The sequence below is a fragment of the Puntigrus tetrazona genome, chromosome 7 (assembly GCF_018831695.1).
Source record: "Puntigrus tetrazona isolate hp1 chromosome 7, ASM1883169v1, whole genome shotgun sequence".
Taxonomy (NCBI): Eukaryota; Metazoa; Chordata; class Actinopteri; order Cypriniformes; family Cyprinidae; genus Puntigrus; species Puntigrus tetrazona.
Genome location: NC_056705.1, coordinates 7,143,867 through 7,165,261, shown reverse-complemented (window position 1 = coordinate 7,165,261; position 21,395 = coordinate 7,143,867). Strand labels below are relative to the sequence as shown.

At 40.9% G+C, this 21,395-nt stretch overlaps 5 protein-coding genes across 5 annotated transcripts in view; all 5 read left to right on the top strand.

Moving 5' to 3' along the window:
* The first annotated feature begins 10 nt into the window (after window positions 1–10).
* LOC122349691 (histone H4) lies at window positions 11–619 on the top strand. Its single transcript, XM_043245829.1, has one exon. The coding sequence runs from the start codon at window positions 26–28 to the stop codon at window positions 335–337; it is 312 nt and encodes a 103-aa protein (XP_043101764.1). The 5' UTR covers window positions 11–25; the 3' UTR covers window positions 338–619.
* Window positions 620–969: 350 nt separating this feature from the next.
* Window positions 970–2,396, top strand: LOC122349689 (histone H2B). Its single transcript, XM_043245827.1, has one exon. The coding sequence runs from the start codon at window positions 1,005–1,007 to the stop codon at window positions 1,377–1,379; it is 375 nt and encodes a 124-aa protein (XP_043101762.1). The 5' UTR covers window positions 970–1,004; the 3' UTR covers window positions 1,380–2,396.
* Window positions 2,397–8,845: 6,449 nt separating this feature from the next.
* LOC122349690 (histone H4) lies at window positions 8,846–9,408 on the top strand. Its single transcript, XM_043245828.1, has one exon. It carries the CDS (start codon window positions 8,861–8,863, stop codon window positions 9,170–9,172), a length of 312 nt encoding a protein of 103 aa, XP_043101763.1. The 5' UTR covers window positions 8,846–8,860; the 3' UTR covers window positions 9,173–9,408.
* A 424-nt stretch (window positions 9,409–9,832) lies between these two features.
* On the top strand, window positions 9,833–10,312 carry LOC122349191 (histone H2B-like). Its single transcript, XM_043245135.1, has one exon. The coding sequence runs from the start codon at window positions 9,846–9,848 to the stop codon at window positions 10,218–10,220; it is 375 nt and encodes a 124-aa protein (XP_043101070.1). The 5' UTR covers window positions 9,833–9,845; the 3' UTR covers window positions 10,221–10,312.
* Window positions 10,313–16,587: 6,275 nt separating this feature from the next.
* The window catches only part of LOC122349534 (titin-like), a 55,500-nt gene continuing 50,692 nt past the window's right edge, over window positions 16,588–21,395 (top strand). Inside the window, exons 1-2 of the mRNA XM_043245616.1 lie at window positions 16,588–16,714; window positions 19,494–19,559. Coding sequence (XP_043101551.1) covers window positions 16,684–16,714; window positions 19,494–19,559 — 97 coding nt within the window. The 5' untranslated portion in view covers window positions 16,588–16,683. The remainder of the gene's footprint in view (window positions 16,715–19,493; window positions 19,560–21,395) is intronic.

Here is a 21,395-nt window from a genome sequence, read left to right as displayed (position 1 = left end):
GTTTGTGAACAGACGAGCTGTTATCATGTCAGGAAGAGGAAAAGGCGGTAAAGGACTCGGTAAAGGAGGCGCTAAGCGTCACCGAAAGGTTCTCCGCGATAACATCCAGGGAATCACTAAACCCGCGATTCGTCGTCTTGCTCGGCGCGGCGGAGTCAAGCGTATTTCTGGTCTGATCTATGAAGAGACGCGCGGCGTGTTGAAGGTGTTTCTGGAGAACGTTATTCGTGACGCTGTGACCTACACCGAGCACGCTAAAAGAAAGACCGTCACCGCCATGGATGTCGTGTATGCTCTGAAACGACAGGGACGCACTCTGTACGGATTCGGAGGTTAAGCGTTTTCTGGACGGAACGAAACCCCAACGGCTCTTTTAAGAGCCACCCACGATTTCACTCAAAGAACGAGTTTCCAAACGGTCGAACTATTCATATATTTAATTTAAATATTTTAAACCGAGTAAAATAAAACTTAATCTCATTTTAATGTGTATAATTACAGTTCAGGCTATGTGTGACAAATAAAACCACAATACAGTTGTACTTTTAGGAACATATCAGACTGAATAAAATATTTAACTTTGTTAAAGTTCATCCAGCCATTTTTTTGCTGAAAGTATAATAAAACTACTATCTTTAGTATTGGTATTAGTGAGGTTTATTCAGTCTTTTCATAGATTTTTATATAATTAGGACAACGTAACTATATTATTTAAAAAGCAGGAAAATCACATTTAAAAAAATGCGGGAAAATCAAAGAAATAAACTGAAATGAATGGGGGATGGTCGCCAATCATGAGGCGATGGGAGGGGTTTACATTCTAAAGCCTCTGATTGGCTTCAATGGGACCAGTGAAAATCATTTTGTGGTCTGGTTCATGGAGATATCCAATCAGACACCGTTACTCTGCTTTTTTTTCTAAATTAGCATAGGACAGTGTATAAAAGATTGTGAGGGTCAACGGAAACCCACATTCAGTTTAGCTGAACTGTAAAGTGTGTATCATGCCTGAACCAGCGAAGTCCGCGCCCAAGAAGGGCTCAAAGAAGGCCGTCACCAAGACCGCCGGTAAAGGAGGAAAGAAGCGCAAGAGGACCAGGAAGGAAAGCTATGCTATCTACGTGTACAAAGTCCTGAAGCAGGTTCATCCCGACACCGGAATCTCTTCCAAGGCGATGGGCATCATGAACTCTTTCGTGAACGACATCTTCGAGCGCATCGCCGGTGAGTCGTCTCGTCTCGCTCACTACAACAAGCGCTCCACCATCACCTCGAGAGAGATCCAGACCGCCGTGCGTCTGCTGCTGCCCGGAGAACTGGCCAAACACGCCGTGTCTGAGGGAACCAAGGCCGTGACCAAATACACCAGCTCCAAGTAAAGCTCGTCTGACCGGCCAATACAAAGGCTCTTTTAAGAGCCACACAAAGTGTCTTTGAAAGAGCTGCTCTCTAAACGCAAGACTACATTCAAAAAAATGCAGTTATTTTAGTGGTCTTCACAAAACAGTGGGTTGCCTAAATGTGTGCTTGGTTTCAGACCGGGTTTAGCAATAGACCTTTCAGGTATTTAAGCAGATTTATACACTTGCAAAACTAAATATTTTCTCTACACAGCTTTTGGAATCTACACCTTCTCATCAAATGTTATTCACTTATACAGAATGAGTCTTTGATCTCTATCAACTAAATACTTAAATGGTCAAAAGCAGGCAAATAAACAAGATGTTCACTACAGCAAGATGCCACACAAGAATAACAGTAAAATTGGCAAAAATTTGTGGTTAGTAAGATTTATTCACAAAATTAAGTGTTGAACATTTTTATTATAGATTTTTAATCTTTCACACTAAATGCTACCCAAAAACAATCAAGTTGGTTTAGATCTTCTCTTACACTGAAAGCTAAAAAAAAAGTTCAATGGATTTTCTAGACTTACAGTAAATATTAAATAGCAATTACTTTTATTATAAAATGCCCGTTCTGTCTAAATTTGCACATTAATACAGGTGATTAATTTTTCTGGTTTAATGTAATTAAAAATGTTTAATGTAGTTAATCCAGGCGCAGAGCTACAGTTGTCCACCATATTCACAACTGCTGCAATATAAACAGCACTAAAAAACACATTTACAAAGGTGTCTGAAGATGCTTATAATCTCTGGATTAATGTTTTACTGCAAGAACATATAAAAATGTTTATTTGTTTCCCACTTGTGCGTATTAATAATGAAGTGTGGTTTGAGTCAAAAGTAGAAAGTCCAGAAACAGAGCAGAAGTTACACCACAAATCAGATCAACTTTTTCTCAGGCGTCTTTAAGCTGATTGATAGTTTGAAAGACGTGCATGAAGTTAAATTGATGCAAAAGGAATTATTAAATATACTGGCCTTCATAACTTGAATGTGGGATTTAACAGAAAGAAAGTGTCCAAACTGCATTTAAAATTGTGTTACAGTTTCTCGATCAAGTCTTGACTAATATTTGACACCAAATTGATAGCAAGCTGGAGAACTTGATATTCAGTGCAATTAATAGAATTGCTGACGCTTTGGGAAAGTTTATTTCCACATATATTTCACAACATTTCCAGAGACATACAGAAGCAAAACTTGGCTCTTTGATGAAATACATTTTGTTCTGCTTTTGTTAATTAATCTCAATTCAACTTTATTGTCAAATATGCTCTATGTACAACATACAGCACAGATGAAATTCCTTCCCTTCTGACCTTGCAATCATGCAGAATAAAAGAATAAAGATAAAAGAATAAAAAACTAAAGTATAATAAAATAATGGTAAAATATCTAAAATATCTAAAATATAAATAGTGCAACATTAAACATACAGACATTAAACATACAGACAAGGCACTTGTTGGAAAATTAAATTAAGTTAAAGTGAGGTAGTGCGTTGAGGTGCAAAAAGTGTAGACCCTGAGACTATGAGTTTATGTGGGGGCGGATCACAGTCTGAGGTCTGAGGCCTGAGGCAGAGGCCAGAGGTAGAGGTGAGTGAAGGGAGAGTAGGTAGGGAGTTGAGTCTCCTGACCGCCTGGTGGATGAAACTGTCCCTGAGCCTGCTGGTTCTGGCTCGGAGACTCCGCAGTCTCTTCCCCGACGGCAGCAGGTTGAAGAGGCAGTGGGATGGGTGGGTGGGGTCTCCTGCTATCCTGGTGGCTTTTCGCGTGAGACGAACGTTAAAAATGTCCAAGAGAGGGGGGAGAGAGACACCAATGATTTTCTCAGCAGCTCTCACGATGCGCTGCAGTGTGTTACGGCAGGACACGGTGCAGGCTCCGGACCACACCGTGATGCAGCTGGACAGGATGCTCTCGATGGTGCCTCTGTAGAAGTTCTGCATGATGGGGGGTGGGGCTTTTGCTCTTTTCAGTTTACGGAGAAAGTACAGGCGCTGATGGGCTTTTTTGGCCAGTGATGCGGTGTTGTGACTCCATGACAGGTCTTCAGATATGTGCACACCCAGGAACTTGGTGCTGTTCACCCTCTCCACTACAGCACCGTCGATGATCAGCGGAGCATGCTGGGTGTGCGCTCTCCTGAAGTCCACAACGATCTCCTTTGTCTTCTCCACATTCAGGTGGAGATTGTTATCTTTGCACCACATGGCCAGCCTGCTCACTTCACTCCTGTAGGGTGTCTCATTGTTGTTGTTGATAAGACCCACCACAGTCGTGTCATCCGCAAACTTGATGAAGAGGTTAGAGCTGGATGATGGAGTACAGTCATGGGTCAGCAGAGTGAAAAGAAGGGGGCTCAGCACACATCCTTGGGGGGCCCCCGTGTTCATGATGATGGAGCTGGAGGAGTTGCTGCCAACCCGAACTGCCTGAGGTCTCCCTGTCAGGAAGTCCAGCAGCCAGTTGCACAGGGAGGAGTTGAGCCCCAGCTGGCCCAGTTTATGGATGAGTTGCTGCGGGATTATGGTGTTGAATGCTGAACTGAAGTCGATGAACAGCATTCTGACATGTGAGTCTTTGGTTTCCAGGTGGGTGAGTGCTGAGTGGAGGGCAGTGGAGACGGCATCTTCTGTTGATCGGTTAGACCGATATGCAAACTGGTAGGGGTCCAGGGCAGGGGGGAGGACAGACTTGATGTGGTGCATGACTAGCCGCTCAAAGCACTTCATGAGGATGGGAGTGAGTGCGACCGGGCGGAAGTCATTGTAACAGGAGGGAGATGACTTTTTCGGTACCGGGATGATTGTGGTGGATTTAAGGCACGTGGGGACAACAGCCTGGCTCAGTGAGATGTTGAAGATGTCCGTGAGGACATCTGTGAGCTCAGCAGCACAGTCTCTCAGAACACGACCAGGGATGTTATCCGGGCCTGGGGCTTTTATGAGCATTTGTCCCTCTGAGACAGCGCCTCACACTATCAGGGGACAGTATCAACACCTGGTCACCAAGAGAAGGTGGTAGCTTCTGTGCTGGAGTGTTGTTGTTAACTTAAATGTTTTAAAGTTGCTTTTTAAAAACCTCTGCTAATAAAATAGAACTGAGAGATCATGTGTGCATTAAACATGTCCAGATATGAACATTATCTATGTCTGGATCAGAATCAGAATCACTTTATTGCCAGGTATGTTTGCACATACTGAGGAATTTGTTTTAGTGACAAAAACACGATAACAAGACAAGACAGATATAAAGAGAAACATGTACAATATACAAAATATAAAATGTGCAACACAGCAAAAATAAAAATAGAAAAATAAAAATATATACTTTAAACATTCAAGTGTAACAGGAATTATGTTTGTGCAGTGTTATGTGCAAATCTGTATGTTAAATAAATAAGTGTCCTCAAGTGTTCATGACATGGACTGCATGGGGAAGAAACTGTTCCTGTGTCTGGCTGTCCTGGTACTCAGTGCTCTGTAGCGGTGACCAGACGGCAACAGTTTGAAGATGGAGTGTGCGGGATGTGAGGGGTCCAGAGTGATTTTCTTAACCCTTTTGTTTAATGTGGATAGGTACAGATTTTGGAGAGTGGGGAGGGTTGTACCAATGATTCTCTCAGAAGTCCTGACTACCCTCTGTAGTCTTCTGAGGTCATAGTTGGTAGCTGAGCTGAACCAGACAGTTATGGAAGTGCAGAGGATGGATTGTATGATGGCCGAGTAGAACTGTTTCAGCAGCTCCTGTGGCAGGTTGAATTTCCTCAGCTGGCGAAGGAAGTACAACCTCTGCTGGGCCTTTTTAACAATGGAGTCGATGTGAGTGTCCCACTTCAGGTCCTGAGAGATTGTGGTGCCCAGGAACCTGAATGACTCCACTGTTGCCACAGTGCTGTCCATGATGGTGAGTGGAGGAGTGCAGGGAGTTCCTCCTGAAGTCCACTATCATCTCCACTGTGTTGAGCGTGTTGAGCTCCAAGTTGTTCAGATTGCACCATTCAGCCAGCTCTTTGACCTCCTGTCTGTAAGCAGACTCGTCACCGTCCTGTATGAGGCCGATGACTGTGGTGTCGTCTGCAAACTTCCGGAGTTTGACAGAGGCGTCTTTAGAGGTGCAGTCATTGGTGTAGAGGGAGAAGAGCAGTGGGGAGAGGACACAACCCTGAGGGGCTCCAGTGCTGGTTGTGCGGGTGTTGGATGAGAATTTTCCCAGCCTCACTACCTGCTGTCTGTCTGTCAGGAAGCTGCTGATCCACTGACAGACGGAGGTGGGCACTGAGAGCTGGGTTAGTTTGGGGTGGAGGAGGTTTGGTATGATGGTGTTGAAGGCCGAACTGAAGTCCACAAACAAGATCCTCACATAAGTCCCTTGTCTGTCTAGGTGTTGCAGAACATAATGCAGTCCCATATTGACTGCATCGTCCACTGACCTGTTTGCTCTGTACGCAAACTGCAGGGGGTCCAGTAGGGGTCCTGTAAAGTCCTTCAGATAACCCAGAACCAGTTTTTCAAATGATTTTTATGACCACAGACGTTAGAGCCACGAGTCTGAAATTATTAAGTACATTAATGACGGATAAGAAATGGTTTAGTTAAATGTCAAGTTTGTTGATAAGAAACCTGCTGAAAAACACAGCTAAAACAGGCCTAGACCGGACTTAGCTGCACTCCGATCCTCATTCACTTATTTGCTTTGTCTGTTTGAGGACACCACTGAGTGCCATCTATGTCATCACGCCTAAAGACGTTCAGCTGGCTCAGGGCTGTCCAAACGCCATCGGCTCTGCAGGACACCGGCTCTGAGAAGAATTCTGTGGTTTCCTGCCTCAATGACTATCGTCCCATCGCACTCACACAAGTTGTGATGTAATGCTTCGAGAGGCTTGTCTTGAGGCACATCAAGTCTCAGCTACCACCCTCACTTGACCCACTACAGTTTGTGTGTCATCCAAACCGCTCTACGGACGATGTTATCACCACAACCCTCCATCTCTCCCTCTCACATCTAGACTCAAAAGGAAACTACATCCGAATGCTGTTCATTGACTTCAGTTCAGCATTCAACACCATCATCCCTCAGCAGCTTATAGAGAAGCTGAGCCTGCTGGGCCTGAACACCTCTCTCTGCAACTGGATCCTGGACTTTCTGACAGGCAGACCTCAGTCAGTCCGGATCGGGAACAGCATCTCCAGCCCCACCACACTGAACACTGGAGCTCCTCAGGGCTGTGTGCTCAGTCCACTGCTGTTCACTTTGCTGACTCACGACTGTGCAGCGATACACAGCTCCAATCATATAATCACGTTCACATGACCGTGTGGTTCTCATCAGCAAGAACGACAAGTCAGCATACAGAGGTGAGGTGTAGAGCCAACAATCTATCTCTGAATGTCAACAAGACCAAGGAGATGATTGTTGACTTCAAGCGAGCAAAGAGTGACCATTCTCCGCTGTCCATCAACAGATCCATGGTGGAGACCGTAGAGAGCACCAAATTCCTTGGTGTACTTCCTGTAGCACCAGGTCCTGGAGAAATGTCTCATTTCACTATGTACTGCACAGCTATATGTAGTTGAAATGATGTTAGGGTTATGTATTGACATTATGCAACTTTGACCCTTCAGTTTCAGCTTCCATCTGGTATAACACGTCTTGTTCTAGGTCATGACATGACATGGCCTCTATATAGTATCTTAGACTGGTATGGGCGCCAGGGGAATCTGAGGGAATGAAGATTCTGACGCACAAAAAGTTATGTGACAAACATGTCTGGAGTCTTTGTTTTGCCAGTTGCTTTTACTTATCTTGCTCTGTCCTTTTTCTCTATAAATAAAGTGACTTGCGATCTGAGCTTCGGAGGCAAAGCAGGGAAGGAGGCAAAAGGGAGGTTAAGGAGAAACCTGCTTCTCTCCCGCTTGCAACCGACAGCGCAATCCTTGCAAGCTAAAAATCCAAAAACTTGTCTTGTGTTTTATTTCGCCTTGAGTTGATCCTTCTTGGTAAAGAGCCGTTTGAGTGAAATAGTCTCAACAAATGACAATAAAAAGCCACTTGACTTGACTTGAAATATATCATATAGGAGACAAACACAGTGATATTTGAGAAGTGAAATAAAGTTTATATGATTTATGGAAAGTGTGCAAGAATTATTTAAACAAAATTAGCCATGTGCTTAAATTTAAGCACCCTAGTAATTTTATAAGTAAGTGCTGTGGACTGATGAAACTGAACATCATGCTGTAGGACTGTGTGGCCAGTGCAGGGACTGAATCTTGTTAAAGTCGAGGGTCACATGGATTCCACTCAATATCAGCAGATTCAGAAGAACAATGTCCAGGAATCAGTGACAAAATTGAAGTTTCACCAGGGCTGGATCTTTCAACAAGACAACGACCCTAAACACTGCTCAAAATCTACTAAGGCATTCATACAGAGGAACAAGTACAATGTTCTGGAATCGCCATCTCGGTCATTAGACCCTGAATATTATTGAAAATTTGTGGTCTGATTTAAAGCAGGCCATCCATGCTCGGAAACCATCAAACCTGATTTAACTGGGCATGTTTTGTAAAGAAGAACGGTCCAAAGAATCCAGAGTCTAATTGGAAGCTATAGAAAGCGTTTAGAGGCTGTTATTTCTGCAAAAGGAGGACGCACAAAATATTATTTGTTTATGTTGTGGTGCCTAAATTTATGCACATGGCTAATTTGGTTTTTAAATAATTCTTGCACACTTTTCATAACTCCTAAACTTTATTTCACTTCTCAAACATAACTGCGTCTGTTTCCTTTACATTGTACAGAAATTTCTTATCCAGACAACCAATGATTTATAAAGGATCACTGCGTAATTGCTCTTCAAGTCCACAAGAGCCTCAGGGACGGTTTTGTTATAGAGGCCAATGTCAAAGTTTTGGTTCAACACACAGAGTAAGAAACCAGCCATATTTCATCAGCATGTGTAATGTTGTGGATGTGATCACTCATCAAGTTCACTTATCGGCTGTTTTAGTCTCCAAACATAGTCCAGTACAAAACATTTTAATTCAGATGACTTGAGAAAACAAAAGCACAAGCAGACAAACACTGAGCAGGGCATGTTGAGTCTACATGGTTCTCATGCTGCAATGGTTATACCACCTGCTCATGATGGCAGAAACCACATTGACATACAAACGTGAGTGTATAAATAAATGTGAACAAAATTTGCTGTTGATAAAGAGTGATGTTTTAACAGTTTAGCATTTCCAGTCTATTTATTTAAATCCCAATCCGGGAAGCAAGCACTGGGAGACGAACCCCGACTTGAACAAAGAGTAACGTGTGACGTACCATAAGAACCGCCCACCGCTGTGGTTTCAACTAGGTCCTTTACCTAAATTTAAACTCCCATCTTCCTCTCGAATCGGTTTATTTCTGTTTGTGAACAGACGAGCTGTTATCATGTCAGGAAGAGGAAAAGGCGGTAAAGGACTCGGTAAAGGAGGCGCTAAGCGTCACCGAAAGGTTCTCCGCGATAACATCCAGGGAATCACTAAACCCGCGATTCGTCGTCTTGCTCGGCGCGGCGGAGTCAAGCGTATTTCTGGTCTGATCTATGAAGAGACGCGCGGCGTGTTGAAGGTGTTTCTGGAGAACGTTATTCGTGACGCTGTGACCTACACCGAGCACGCTAAAAGAAAGACCGTCACCGCCATGGATGTCGTGTATGCTCTGAAACGACAGGGACGCACTCTGTACGGATTCGGAGGTTAAGCGTTTTCTGGACGAAACTAAACCCCAACGGCTCTTTTAAGAGCCACCCACGATTTCACTCAAAGAACGAGTTTCCAAACGGTCGAACTGCTCGTATATCTAACCGAAATATTTTAAACCGAGTAAAATAAAACTTGACCTCGTTTTAATTTGTATACTTCCAGTACAGATCATGTGTGACAAATAAAACCTCTAATACAGTTGTACTTTTAGGAACCGATCAGACTGAATAAAATATTTAACTTTGGAGTTAAAGTTCATCCACCCTTTTTTTTTTTGCTAAAAGTATAATAAACCTACTAGCTTTGGTGTCGGTATTAGTGAAGTTTATTCAGTCCTTTTCATACGTTTTTTGTCCTAATTATGTCTAACTATATTATTTAAAAAGCATGAAAATCACATTATTAAAAAAATGCGGGAAAATCAAAGAAATGAACTAAAACGAATGGGGGATGGTCGCCAATCATGAGGCGATGGGAGGGATTTAGATTTTAAAGCCTCTGATTGGCTTCAGTGGGACCAATGAAAAACATTCTGTGGTCTGGTCCATGGAGATACCCAATCAGACACCGCTACTCTGCTTTTTTCTAAATTAGCATAGGACAGTGTATAAAAAATTGTGAGGGTCAGCTGATATCCACATTCAGTTTTGTTGAACTGTAAAGTGTGTGTCATGCCTGAACCAGCGAAGTCCGCGCCCAAGAAGGGCTCAAAGAAGGCCGTCACCAAGACCGCCGGTAAAGGAGGAAAGAAGCGCAGAAAGACCAGGAAGGAGAGCTATGCTATCTACGTGTACAAAGTCCTGAAGCAGGTTCATCCCGACACCGGAATCTCTTCCAAGGCGATGGGCATCATGAACTCTTTCGTGAACGACATCTTCGAGCGCATCGCCGGTGAGTCGTCTCGTCTCGCTCACTACAACAAGCGCTCCACCATCACCTCGAGAGAGATCCAGACCGCCGTGCGTCTGCTGCTGCCCGGAGAACTGGCCAAACACGCCGTGTCTGAGGGCACCAAGGCCGTGACCAAATACACCAGCTCCAAGTAAAGCTCGTCTGACCGGCCAATACAAAGGCTCTTTTAAGAGCCACCTCAAAGTGTCCTTGAAAGAGCTGTTTTTGCATTTTTTATTTTCTAAAAATTCAAACTTTGAACAGTGTTTCATTTACATATCTTCATTCTCCACATGCACACGGATTTTATACACAACTACACACGTTACAACAATTATTCGTACAAAACTAAACTGGTTTCTATTTAAATACTTAAATTATGAAAAACAGGCAAAGATGTAACTACTTTTAGTAACATCACTGAACTTTTTCACAAAAGGAACGTAAAAAGTACTTCACTGTCACTTAATTAAACAATGTGTAAGTCATACTTAGAATATCAAAAAGTCGATTTCACCTACTCTGTTCAAAAAGTGAAACTTGTGTATTCTATTCATTCATTACACACTGATATATTTCAAATTTTTCTTTTTGTTTTGCTGGTTAAAACTGACGACTAACGAAAACCAGTTAACAAATTCAGTATCTTGGACAATTCGAAAATTGTGAAAAGGTTCCACGGTCTAATCAGATGATTAACTCAAAACACCTGCAAAGTCCTTTAAATGGTCTCTCAGTCTAGTTCTGTTGATACACAATCATGGGGGAAACTGCTTTGACACCTTGAACAAGGAGGCAGAGACACAAAAGGTCATTGCAAGGAGGCTGGCTGTTCTCAGAGTTCTGTGTCCAAGAATGTTAATAGAGAGGTGAAGGGAAAGAAAAGATGTGGGAGAGAGAAAGTGTACAAGCAATAGAGATAATCGCACCCAGGAGTGGATTGTGAAACAAAACCTGTTAAAAAAATGTCACAAAGATTCACAAAGAGTGGATTATATCTAGAGTCAGTGCTTCAAGAAGCACTACACGCAGACATATACAAGACATGGGTTTCAGCTGTCCATTCCTTGTGTCAAGCCACTCTTGATGACAGGCTTGACATGTTAAAAGGAGGGTGATGCTTGAAATCATTGTTCTTCCAGTGTTAACCATGGCAACCTGCAAAGAAACGTGTGCAGCCATCATTGCGTTAAAAATGGCTTCACAGGCAGGGATATTTTGGCTACTAATTCAAATTCAAATTCAAATTTTATTTGTCACATACACATACATACATGGTACGACATGCAGTGAAATGTTCTTTACAACCGTCCAGCATCAAAATAGAAAACAAAATTTAAATGTATATATAAATATAAAATATAAAAAAATATGTATAAAAAAAGAAGTGTGCAAAGTAGAATATGAAAAATAAAATAAAATAAAATAAAAATAAGGTATAGAATATAAATATAAAGTATAAGATATAAAGTGTAAAGTGTAAAGTGGCTGTGCAATGTCCAGTGCAAGTGACTAGTGCAATTGTCCAAATGTAGTGGCGAGTATCTGGGAAAAGAGAGGGTGAACATGGGAATCCTGGTTCGGGAACGCCTGTCCTGCATGGTGCTGTTCCTGAACCAGGAGGTGATGTTTCCCGTCAGGACACTCTCGATGGTGCAGGTGTAAAAGTTCCTGAGCACCTGAGATGGGAGTCTGAAGTCCCTTAAGCGCCTCAGATGGTATAGACGCATCCGGGCCTTCTTCACCAGATTGTTGATGTGACAGGACCAAGACAGGTCCTGCGTGATGTGAACACCCAGGTACCGGAAACTGTCCACTCTCTCCACTGGGGTCCCGTCGATCATGATGGGATGGTAAGAGCGCACCTGCTTCGTGCTGAAGTCCACTATTAACTCCTTTGTTTTGCTGACGTTCAGGAGAAGATTGTTCTCCTGACACCATCTCTCCAGGCTGTTGATCTCCTGAAGGTAGGCCATCTCATCGTTGTTGGAGATCAGGCCCACCACGACAGTGTCGTCAGCAAATTTAATGATGGTGGTAGAGTTTATAGTGGCCACACAGTCATGTGTGTACAGCGAGTACAGCAGGGGGCTCAGAACACAACCCTGAGGGGCTCCAGTGCTGAGAGTGAGGGAGGATAAGGTGTGTTTTCCCATCCGTACGGCTTGTGGTCTGTTGGTCAGGAAGTTGGTGATCCAGTGACGCAGGGATGGGAGTCCCAGGACCTCCAACTTCGAGGTGAGCGTGGAGGGAACTATGGTGTTGAACGCTGAACTATAGTCCACGAACAGCATTTTCACATAGTTCCCTTTCCTAAAATCCAGGTGGCTTGTGGTTGTGTGGAGGAGGTGTGTGATGGCATCCTCCGTAGACCGGTTTTGGCGGTAAGCAAACTGTAGTGGGTCCAGTGTGTCCGGTAGTGATGCGGTGATGAAGTCTCTGACGAGTCTCTCGAAGCACTTCATCACTACAGACGTCAGAGCTACAGGGCGGTAATCATTAAGGCAAGATGGTTGAGGTTTCTTCGGCACAGGAACAATGATGGACTGTTTGAAACACGAGATTGCACCTAAATCAACAATTTATAGGATCATCAAGAACTTCAAGGAAAGAGGTTCAATTCTTGTTAAGAAGGCTTCAGGGCGTCCAAGAAAGTCCAGCAAGCGCCAGGATCATCTCCTAAAGAGGATTCAGCTGCAGGATTGGAGCCACCAATGCAGAGCTTGCTCAGGAATGGCAGCAGGCAGGTGTGAGCGCATCTGAACGCACAGTGAGGCAAAGACTTTTGGAAGATGGCCTGGTGTCAAGAAGGGCAGCAAAGAAACCACTTCTCTCCAAAAAAGCCCATAAGGGACAGATTGATCGAAGATTGATTGAATGGACTGCTGAGGACTGGGGCAAAGTCATATTCTCCAATGCAGCCCCTTTCTGATGGTTTGGGGCATCTGGAAAAAGGCTTGTCTGGAGAAGATAAGTTGAGCGCTACCATCAGTCCTGTGTCATGCCAACAGTAAAGCATCCTGAGACCAGTCATGTGTGGGGTTGCTTCTCATCCAAGGGAGTGGGCTCACTCACAATTTTGCCCAAAAACACAGCCATGAATAAAGAATGGTACCAAAACACCCTCCAACAGCAACTTCTTCCAACAATCCAACAACAGTTTGGGGAAGAACAATGCATTTTCCAGCACGATGGAGCACTGTACCATAAGGCAAAAGTGATAACTAAGTGGCTTGGGGACTAAAACGTTTAAATTTTGGGTCCATGGAATGGAAACTCCCCAGAACTTGTGGTCAATCCTGAAGAAGCGGGTGGACAAACAAAACCCACTAATTATGACAAACTCCAAGTAGTGATTATGAAAGAATGGGTTGCTATCGGTCAGGATTTGGCCCAGAAGTTGATTGAGATCATGCCCAGTCCAATTGCAGAGGTCCTGAAAAGAAGGGCCAACACTGCAAATACTGACTCTTTGCGTAAATGTCATGTAATTGTCGATAAAAGCCTTTGAAACGTATGAAGTGCTTGTAATTATATTTCAGTACATCACAGAAACAAAGATCTAAAAGCAGTTTAGCAGCAAACTTTGTGAAAACTAATATTTGTGTCATTCTCAAAACTTTTGGCCACGACTGTAGACATTTCTATGTGGTTTTAGAAATGGTTGTGGATGTGTAGGCTATATACAGAAAAAAGGGCCCAAAACAGTTACAACAGCTTGTAACTGGAACAGTACACTTATAAGGGCACATATTATTGTTCCCCCTAATAGGTAGGCACACACATTTCAAAACTATAAGGGTACAAATCGATGCATTATATATAATATGCTATAATATAATATGATATGATATAATAATATAATAACAAATGAACTGATCACCTTTAACCATTAATTAAATAAATGACATTGGATTGATTGATCTCTTCTTCACTGTCATCTCTGTGGAGCTGGACACAGTGGATATTGAATAGATAACCTAACCTAGTTTCTTTAAACACGTCCAGGTTATGAACTGATTTCACTCCCATCCATTCATGTAACCGGCAAGCTCCAGTAGTAACAATTTGATTTTAAACTTGTTAAACTAACATGTATAGACCTAAATTTAAAAATATTACTAAGTCTTATTAGAGGTCTTTATCTTATCTTGTGGTCAGTCTGTCCTCCTGCATGAACGTATGTACACATCTAGTGGAGACACTCAAATTTATTTAGAGAGTACAATATTCCCAAGTTATTTTGGCAAACTTGAAGCATCTTGTGGCGTAACTGCTCTTCATCTCCAGTCACTTCTGGTGTGTTTCTCTTCTTTATGGCTGCAAGGTCAATTTCTCACATCTTTTTTCTTATCTGCGAGATGTGTGACAGTTTAACATCTGCTTGTTTGGCAGTGTCTACTTTTTCTTGAAGACTAAGTACTGTGAAGCTGTTGCTGCCTCTTGCTTTAACACATTCAGAGTCAGTTCTGCCCCTTTAATCCAAAAGCTTAACTTACAGTGACATTTATGACGTGTGCATGGCCTTCAAATGTCCCTATAATACCAGTAATACCAGTACATTTTGACCTTATGGCACTGGTCTCAAACTCAATTCCTGGAGGGCCACAGTTTCTGCACAGTTTAGCTCCAACCCTAAACAAGCACAGCTGATCCAGCTAATCAAGGTCTTCAGGAAATGTTTAGAAATGTTCAAGCAGGTGTGATTTGGGGCTGGATGGAGCTAAACTGTGCAGATCTGTGACCCTCCAGGAACGGAGTTTGAGGCCACTGTCTTATGGGGACATTTTTTGGTCCCCATGAAGAAACAACCTTATAATCATACAGAATGGAGTATATAAAAAATCTGAAATGGCAAAAAAAGTGTAGGGTTAGGTGTAGAGTTGGTTTAGGGCAATATAAAATATAGTTTGTACATTATAAAAACCAGTGCAGCTATGGAGAGTCCTAACCTGCAAACCTGTAAACCTGTGTGCACGTATGTGTGTGTGTGTGTGTGTGTGTGTGTGTGTGTGTGTGTGTGTGTGTGTGTGTGTTGTGTGCAGCAGACTTCTACCCAACAGTCAAAGTGTCATAGCCGCCATTAAAGTGTGAACTCAGAGGAAGACGGCGAGAGTTTAGGCAGCGATGTAGCAATTGGCATAAATAAATGACTTATTAGCAAGTACAGCTTATTAGCAAGCAAATGGGAACAAATCACTTTTTAAAGAAATAGTTCACTCATTAATTACTGTGATGTCATTCCAAACCTGTAAGATTTGAGAGTTTTCTGATCCTTCACTAAAACATCACATTTAAAACCCAGGAACATTACTTCAGTAGAGCTGTGAAAGCAGCTCCTCGGTGCTGCGGGAGACACCGGTCCGTCTCTTCTTACTTTAACTTATTTTTGTTACTTTCAGAGAAAGTCTTTGTATTACAAAGCATTTTCAGTTAAAATTGTCAGCCACGATGTCAGCCTAGAATTCTAGAAATTTCAATTATTCCTAATTATTATGGCATTATCTCTCTCTCTCTCTCTCTCTCTCTCTCTCTCTCTCTCTCTCTCTCTCTCTCTCTCTCTCTCTCTCTCTCTCTCACACACACACACACACACACACACACACACAACACACTAGATTGCAAAAATCCCTGGTATTTTTTTGTATAATAATGATATGTATAATTTTCATTTTGTCCAGTGTTCAGTGTGTTCTGCAGACCCTTCTCTCATGTGTGGTTTAGTATCAGATGGAAGTCACAGCTTTTTGTTGGTTGTTTCTAAAAGTAGCCAACGTGATGAAAGCTCATAGTAACAGCAAACGCATCACATGCTGCACCGGCTTCTTCAAGCTCATCATTAAAGACACATTGTTGTTTGTGAATTTATATTTTCAGAAGCAGTTTGAGGTAAGAAAATGTCTTTATTTGAAAAGGTCTGAATAAAGAGCTGATGGCTGTGGTTTGACTTTCTGCTCTCTTTCTGCTCTGTGGTTTTAACCAGACTGAGGAAGGTATTTGCGCCTTTTCTGCATCTTTAGTTTCATTAACCTCAGCACACTATCAGAAGAGCAAAAGATTCACAGCAACATGAGCGTTTAATATCATTGACTTCCCCTTATTATAATTCCATCTGTCTGTGTCCAGGAAGGCCTGAATGAAGCACCACTTCTCAGTTCTAAAAGTAACTGCTGTCATGAAACCGCTTCTTTTAAAGAGGAAGAAATAAATAAATAAATAAATAAATAAATATATAAATAAATAAATAAAATATCTTGCTGTAAAATCACTTTATAAACCTTATGTCTCATTTATGTTTGTGTGTGTGTTCTATATATTTTTTGATAAAAGTGACTTAAATGAACCTTACATGCCTTAAATGAACAGGCCTGCGTTAGATGTCACATTGTGATTACTTTGTATTATGTTCTGTACATTATGCATGTGGCATCGTTCAAACCTGAGCTCTAACAAAGGATCTAGTAATTTGTGACACATTTTTTCTATTTTTTTTTTATTTCTAGGTAGGGGTTTGTCTCCTCCCTCAACTCCTCTTGAAGTGTGAAATTTCTGTTTAAACACAGGAAGTGTCTGTTTTAGCGCACACAGCACGGTTTAACACTTTATTCATGTGTCAGTATGGGGTCCGGAGCACTGCCTCTCATACTCTGTGAGTATTTTACTTTTTTACTTGTTCATTGAAAATAAATTGTTCATAAAATGACCCAAAAGTATTTTTGAGCACTTATGTCATAGTTTAAAATGGCGTTCATACTGCAGGTAGCCATGTGTTCAGCCTAAGCAATCATGAAATCATGTTACTTCTCCTCACTGGGAGTAGTCCACTGATGATTCAAACTCTGAAGTGTTTCAAAGAGTTCACTGAAATCCATTTGAATCCTTTTTTTTTAATATCATTCTTCCACACATGAATGATGATTTGATTTGAAGTCTTGTGCTTCATCAGAATGTTGTAAAGTTCCTTGTTCACATCTGAGACGGTTGTTTGAGGATAGCAGCATGTAGTTGTGGTCCTGCTACTGATGTTTCTGTTAATGGAGTCCCCTATTATCAGAATACTGTGCTCGGCTGTGCTCTAAACTGAATGCTGAGCTCCTGTTAGTAGCGATGTTAGCTGATCCACGTTTCATCTACACTTGGTACAAACTGCTGAGATTCACTAGATTCACGGGACTCACTAGATGTATGCTGAGGGGGTCAGTGGTGATGATCTGCTGATTGTTCTGCCTGGTTTAGACGTCCAGCATTTAACTTTGTTTTAAGATCCACAATCCTTTGTAGAAGTTTGTGGCAGTTCCTGCAGCAAGTAGACTCTACAAGAGGCATTTTCTTTCTCGTCTGTTTGAGGCAGCTGTGTTTTCTCGTCTCCAGAATATAACCTGCTGGCAGTGGGAGGCAAAAGACTTTTTCATCTGCTGAAACAAAAATTGCAGAAAAATCTGAGAGAAGTACAGAGAGCAAAGTAAGCAAGAACATCCAATGGGTAGTGAAGCCGGAACCATTAAAGTGCGCTACACAACGTGAACATTCAGCTATACAAGATGCTATAGCTGTCACTGGCGTGGCAATTTTTTTAACTGTACATCATTAGGGCCTTTCACACTGCAGGAACCTTTTCATAGCAGCCAAACTAACTGTGGAACGACCCAATTTTTGGTGTGTTCACACCACAGGAACTAGGAATGGTTTAGTTTCAGGTACACTGTTTGGAATAAATTAACTAACTAAATTAGCTCCTGATTCAGAGTAGGTCTAAAACAGTTCTAGGAACTGTCAGTGACATAAGTGTATGCTGACTGGCCAAACGCATGTGAAGCACCAGCTAACCGGCGTTTTTTTTAAAAACCTTGTAAGCATATTTACTTCACAAACACGGAAAACAGCGATAACAGCATCCACCTGTTGTTTGCAGTGTTATGTTCTTTTCTCAGCTTTGTTGTAAGTTGGTTTTAGTTTCTTAGCCCCACTCTTTAAATCTTGTAAATTGTGCCTTTATACTCTCTATTATCCTGGAACCCACAACACAACAACATTTGTTGACATTTGTTAAAAAAACATGGCTGTCAGTTGCCGCCGGTTCCTGCCGCCGGGGCGAATGCAACCAAGAACGTGACCCGAGGGAGAAATAAGTTCTCTAGGAACTGACCTGCTGGCTGTTTTCAGAACTAAGCACCTAGAACTACCTATTAGTACATAAACAATACAAATGTGCAACTTTTAAGAAATTGTGTTCAAGAAATAAACAGAGAAGTCTGATATGTTTCAAAACAAATTGTAAATAGAAACCTTGGGCAAACACAAATACCCATATATATTATATATCTACTTTGCAAAAATCCTATTATAGTAGATATTAAAGATTTAATGAGCATGGTGAAGGGTCACATGGTCTCGCAAGAATGGGAATATCAATCAACTGTGCAATCAGAGATGCTAGGAAGAGGGGTGAGGAATGACCGTGACCAACACAAATATATTAACACAAAACTTAATAACAATAAGGAATACCAGTCTGAGCAATAAAGATTAACTAAGAGTATTTTTGCCTCATTGGTATTTTATTGTTACATTTTAAGTTCCTGTTAGCAGCTTTGGACCACGACAGAGTAGCTGCTACAACTTTTCTAAAAGCGTCAAATGAGGATTTTGACCCGGTCCTAAAACACCCCTGTTGAACTGGCCTGAAGGAGCCTTGAGAGACTTGGGCTGACAGTGCCCAGGAAAAATTAAATCCAGGCAGAAGCTGAGAAGAGGAAATATATTGAACCATAAGCAGTCATCAGTGAGCTGGAACAAGCAGAGAAGCATTGAAATAAGTCAAAACTCGTTTAGCATTTAGTATTTGCTAAACGCTGTCCAGGTACACCTCAATAAAGTGAAACTTTCATATATTTTAGATTTATTACATGTAAGGTTTTGTTTGTTTTTATTCTGATGATTAGAGCTTACAGCTCATAAAAGACAAAATCCAGTATGTTCAAAACATTAGAGTACTTCCTAAAACCAATCCATAATGTGTTTGAAAAGCAGAATTGTTTAATTTCTTTTTCCTTCAGTATTTTCATTTGTGTATTCAACACTTGGTTGGGGGTCTTTTAGCACAAACTCCAGAATCAGTGAGGAGTGAATGAAGAGATCAGTCTGTGGCTCTACACTATTGAGCTTCTGCTCATCTGTGTTGTTGGATCCACTGTTTCTTGTCTTTCTCAGGCATACTGTCTGACCAATCAAGCACAGTAATATCATGGTCAGGAAAGCACTTGGAAGTGGTGTTATCACTGTGGACAAGGTACTTAGGTCCTGCTGGAAAAGGAAAAAAGCATCTTCATAAATTCTGCCGTTGTGTGTGACTGATGTAAAATAAACTCTTGACATGTCTGAGTGTGTAATTTGTATTTGTTGAATCAATGTGTTTCTTCTGCCTGTAGTGCTGATGCTCCTCATCCACTCGGGACTCGGTCAAGATGAAAAAGATGCTGATAGAAACTTTCAAGGTGAAGCAAAATCTGCTGCTACTGAAGAGGAAACAGATGCTACTACTTTATTTTACCAGACCAGTCCAGTCCAGCACACAGACACACACAAAATGTGTAATATTTAGCTTTAAAGGGGACTATTATGCCATTCTTCAAGATGTAAAACAAGTCTCTGATGTCTCCAGAGTGTGTATGTGAAGTCAAAATTGTCTGATTTCTATGACAACCTTAGCGTTCGTTTTGTAAAACTTATTAAAAGTGCCACTTTTAGGGTATTGAGACGAAACAAAGTTTTTGTCTCTTCCCCTTTAATGCAAATGAGGTTGCGCTCAGCGGAAGAGGGCGGAGCTTCAACAGCTTGCGCTCACTGCTTGCTTTTGCAAATAAACACTTTAATATCAGTACCAAGTCTTATCTCTACAGAAAACAGAGTTGGTTTAAAAGTCAATCATCTGATTGTACCGTGTATAATAATACATTTCATAAATTACACAGAGGGTGGTATGGCTTGATAAAAATAACTGTATTGCATGCTATTTTAAACTTTGAGCCCCATTTGTGATTATGAGCTTGACTAATTACATTGATCAACTTCACATTGCTTTCATATACACTGTGTTTATGCTAATAGGGCAGAGAGCGTCACAATGGGCAGGACTTTTTCCCCTCGGTGTCGTAAACATAGGAAGAATCTGAAACAGATCATTTGGGGAGACTGCTACTGAAAAATTGGTTTTATAAATAAATGAATGAGTGGATTTTTACCATTAAAGCCTGGTTGTTTTCACACACTGAAAAAAATGATTTTTGCATAATAGGTCCCCTTTGATGTGCTATTTATATTTGATTTGTCGCTTAGTAACTAAATTGTAGGTTACCAGAGAAACTTTTTTACATTGTCATAAAAATGGCATCATTAAGTATAATAATAATAATAATAATAATAATAATAATAATAATTATTATTATTATTATTTACTAGTATTGTTTTAATAAGTTTCTTATGCTCATCAATGTCTATTTGATCAAAAATACCGAATATATTATTTCACAATATATTTCAAAATATTATCTTAATTCAAATAAGTTTTCTATGTTTAGGTATTTCAAAACTTATTTTATTCTTGTGAAGTTATGTTGAATTGCTCCAGTCTTTAGTGTCACGTGATCCTTCCGAAATCACTGCTTAATAATTTCTGGAACCTGTGATACTTTTTTTAAAATAAATGCATAGTTATAAAGAAGCATTTCTACCTTCATAATAATACAGTCTGGGTTTTTATTTATTTATTTACTTATTGAGATATAGTTAAAGAACATGAACTGACTAAACACAAGACACAAGACAAGTACTGCACGCTGATGAAAGTATTTCTTTCTCACCACATCATAAAATCTTTTAGTTCATCATCACTGAATCTGGTTTCTGGAGAAACAGTAATACTTATTTTAAAAACAACTAACTGTAATTTCAGTCAGTAAAATGAAAAGATGTTATCCTAAAATGAAATACTTATGTTACAAACTACTTAAACTTCAAAGACAAAAGTTATTAATTTGTGTATTCCTCCCTGTTGTATTTTTTAAATCAGTATGTTATAAATGTACTATTTTGTTGAATGAGAATGATTTCCCAGTGTTATGAAGAAACACACTTATTTTGAGATCTATATGGTGTATTTTGTTGGTCTGAGTGAGTTTTGGAGATGAGAACTGTTTTGTCAAAATTCATGTTGGTAATACAGACTTTTAAAAAATGTGGTTTCGTTATTGAACAATAAAAACAAAAAAACTAAGTATTAAAACTGATGACACACAGGTCAGAAACATCACACACGTAACATCTCAGAGAAA

What these genes read in the sequence shown, in the direction of transcription:
- LOC122349689 (XM_043245827.1), top strand. Translation starts at nt 1,005, where the DNA reads ATGCCTGAACCAGCGAAGTCCGCGCCCAAGAAGGGCTCAAAGAAGGCC.
- LOC122349690 (XM_043245828.1), top strand. Translation starts at nt 8,861, where the DNA reads ATGTCAGGAAGAGGAAAAGGCGGTAAAGGACTCGGTAAAGGAGGCGCT.
- LOC122349691 (XM_043245829.1), top strand. Translation starts at nt 26, where the DNA reads ATGTCAGGAAGAGGAAAAGGCGGTAAAGGACTCGGTAAAGGAGGCGCT.
- LOC122349191 (XM_043245135.1), top strand. Translation starts at nt 9,846, where the DNA reads ATGCCTGAACCAGCGAAGTCCGCGCCCAAGAAGGGCTCAAAGAAGGCC.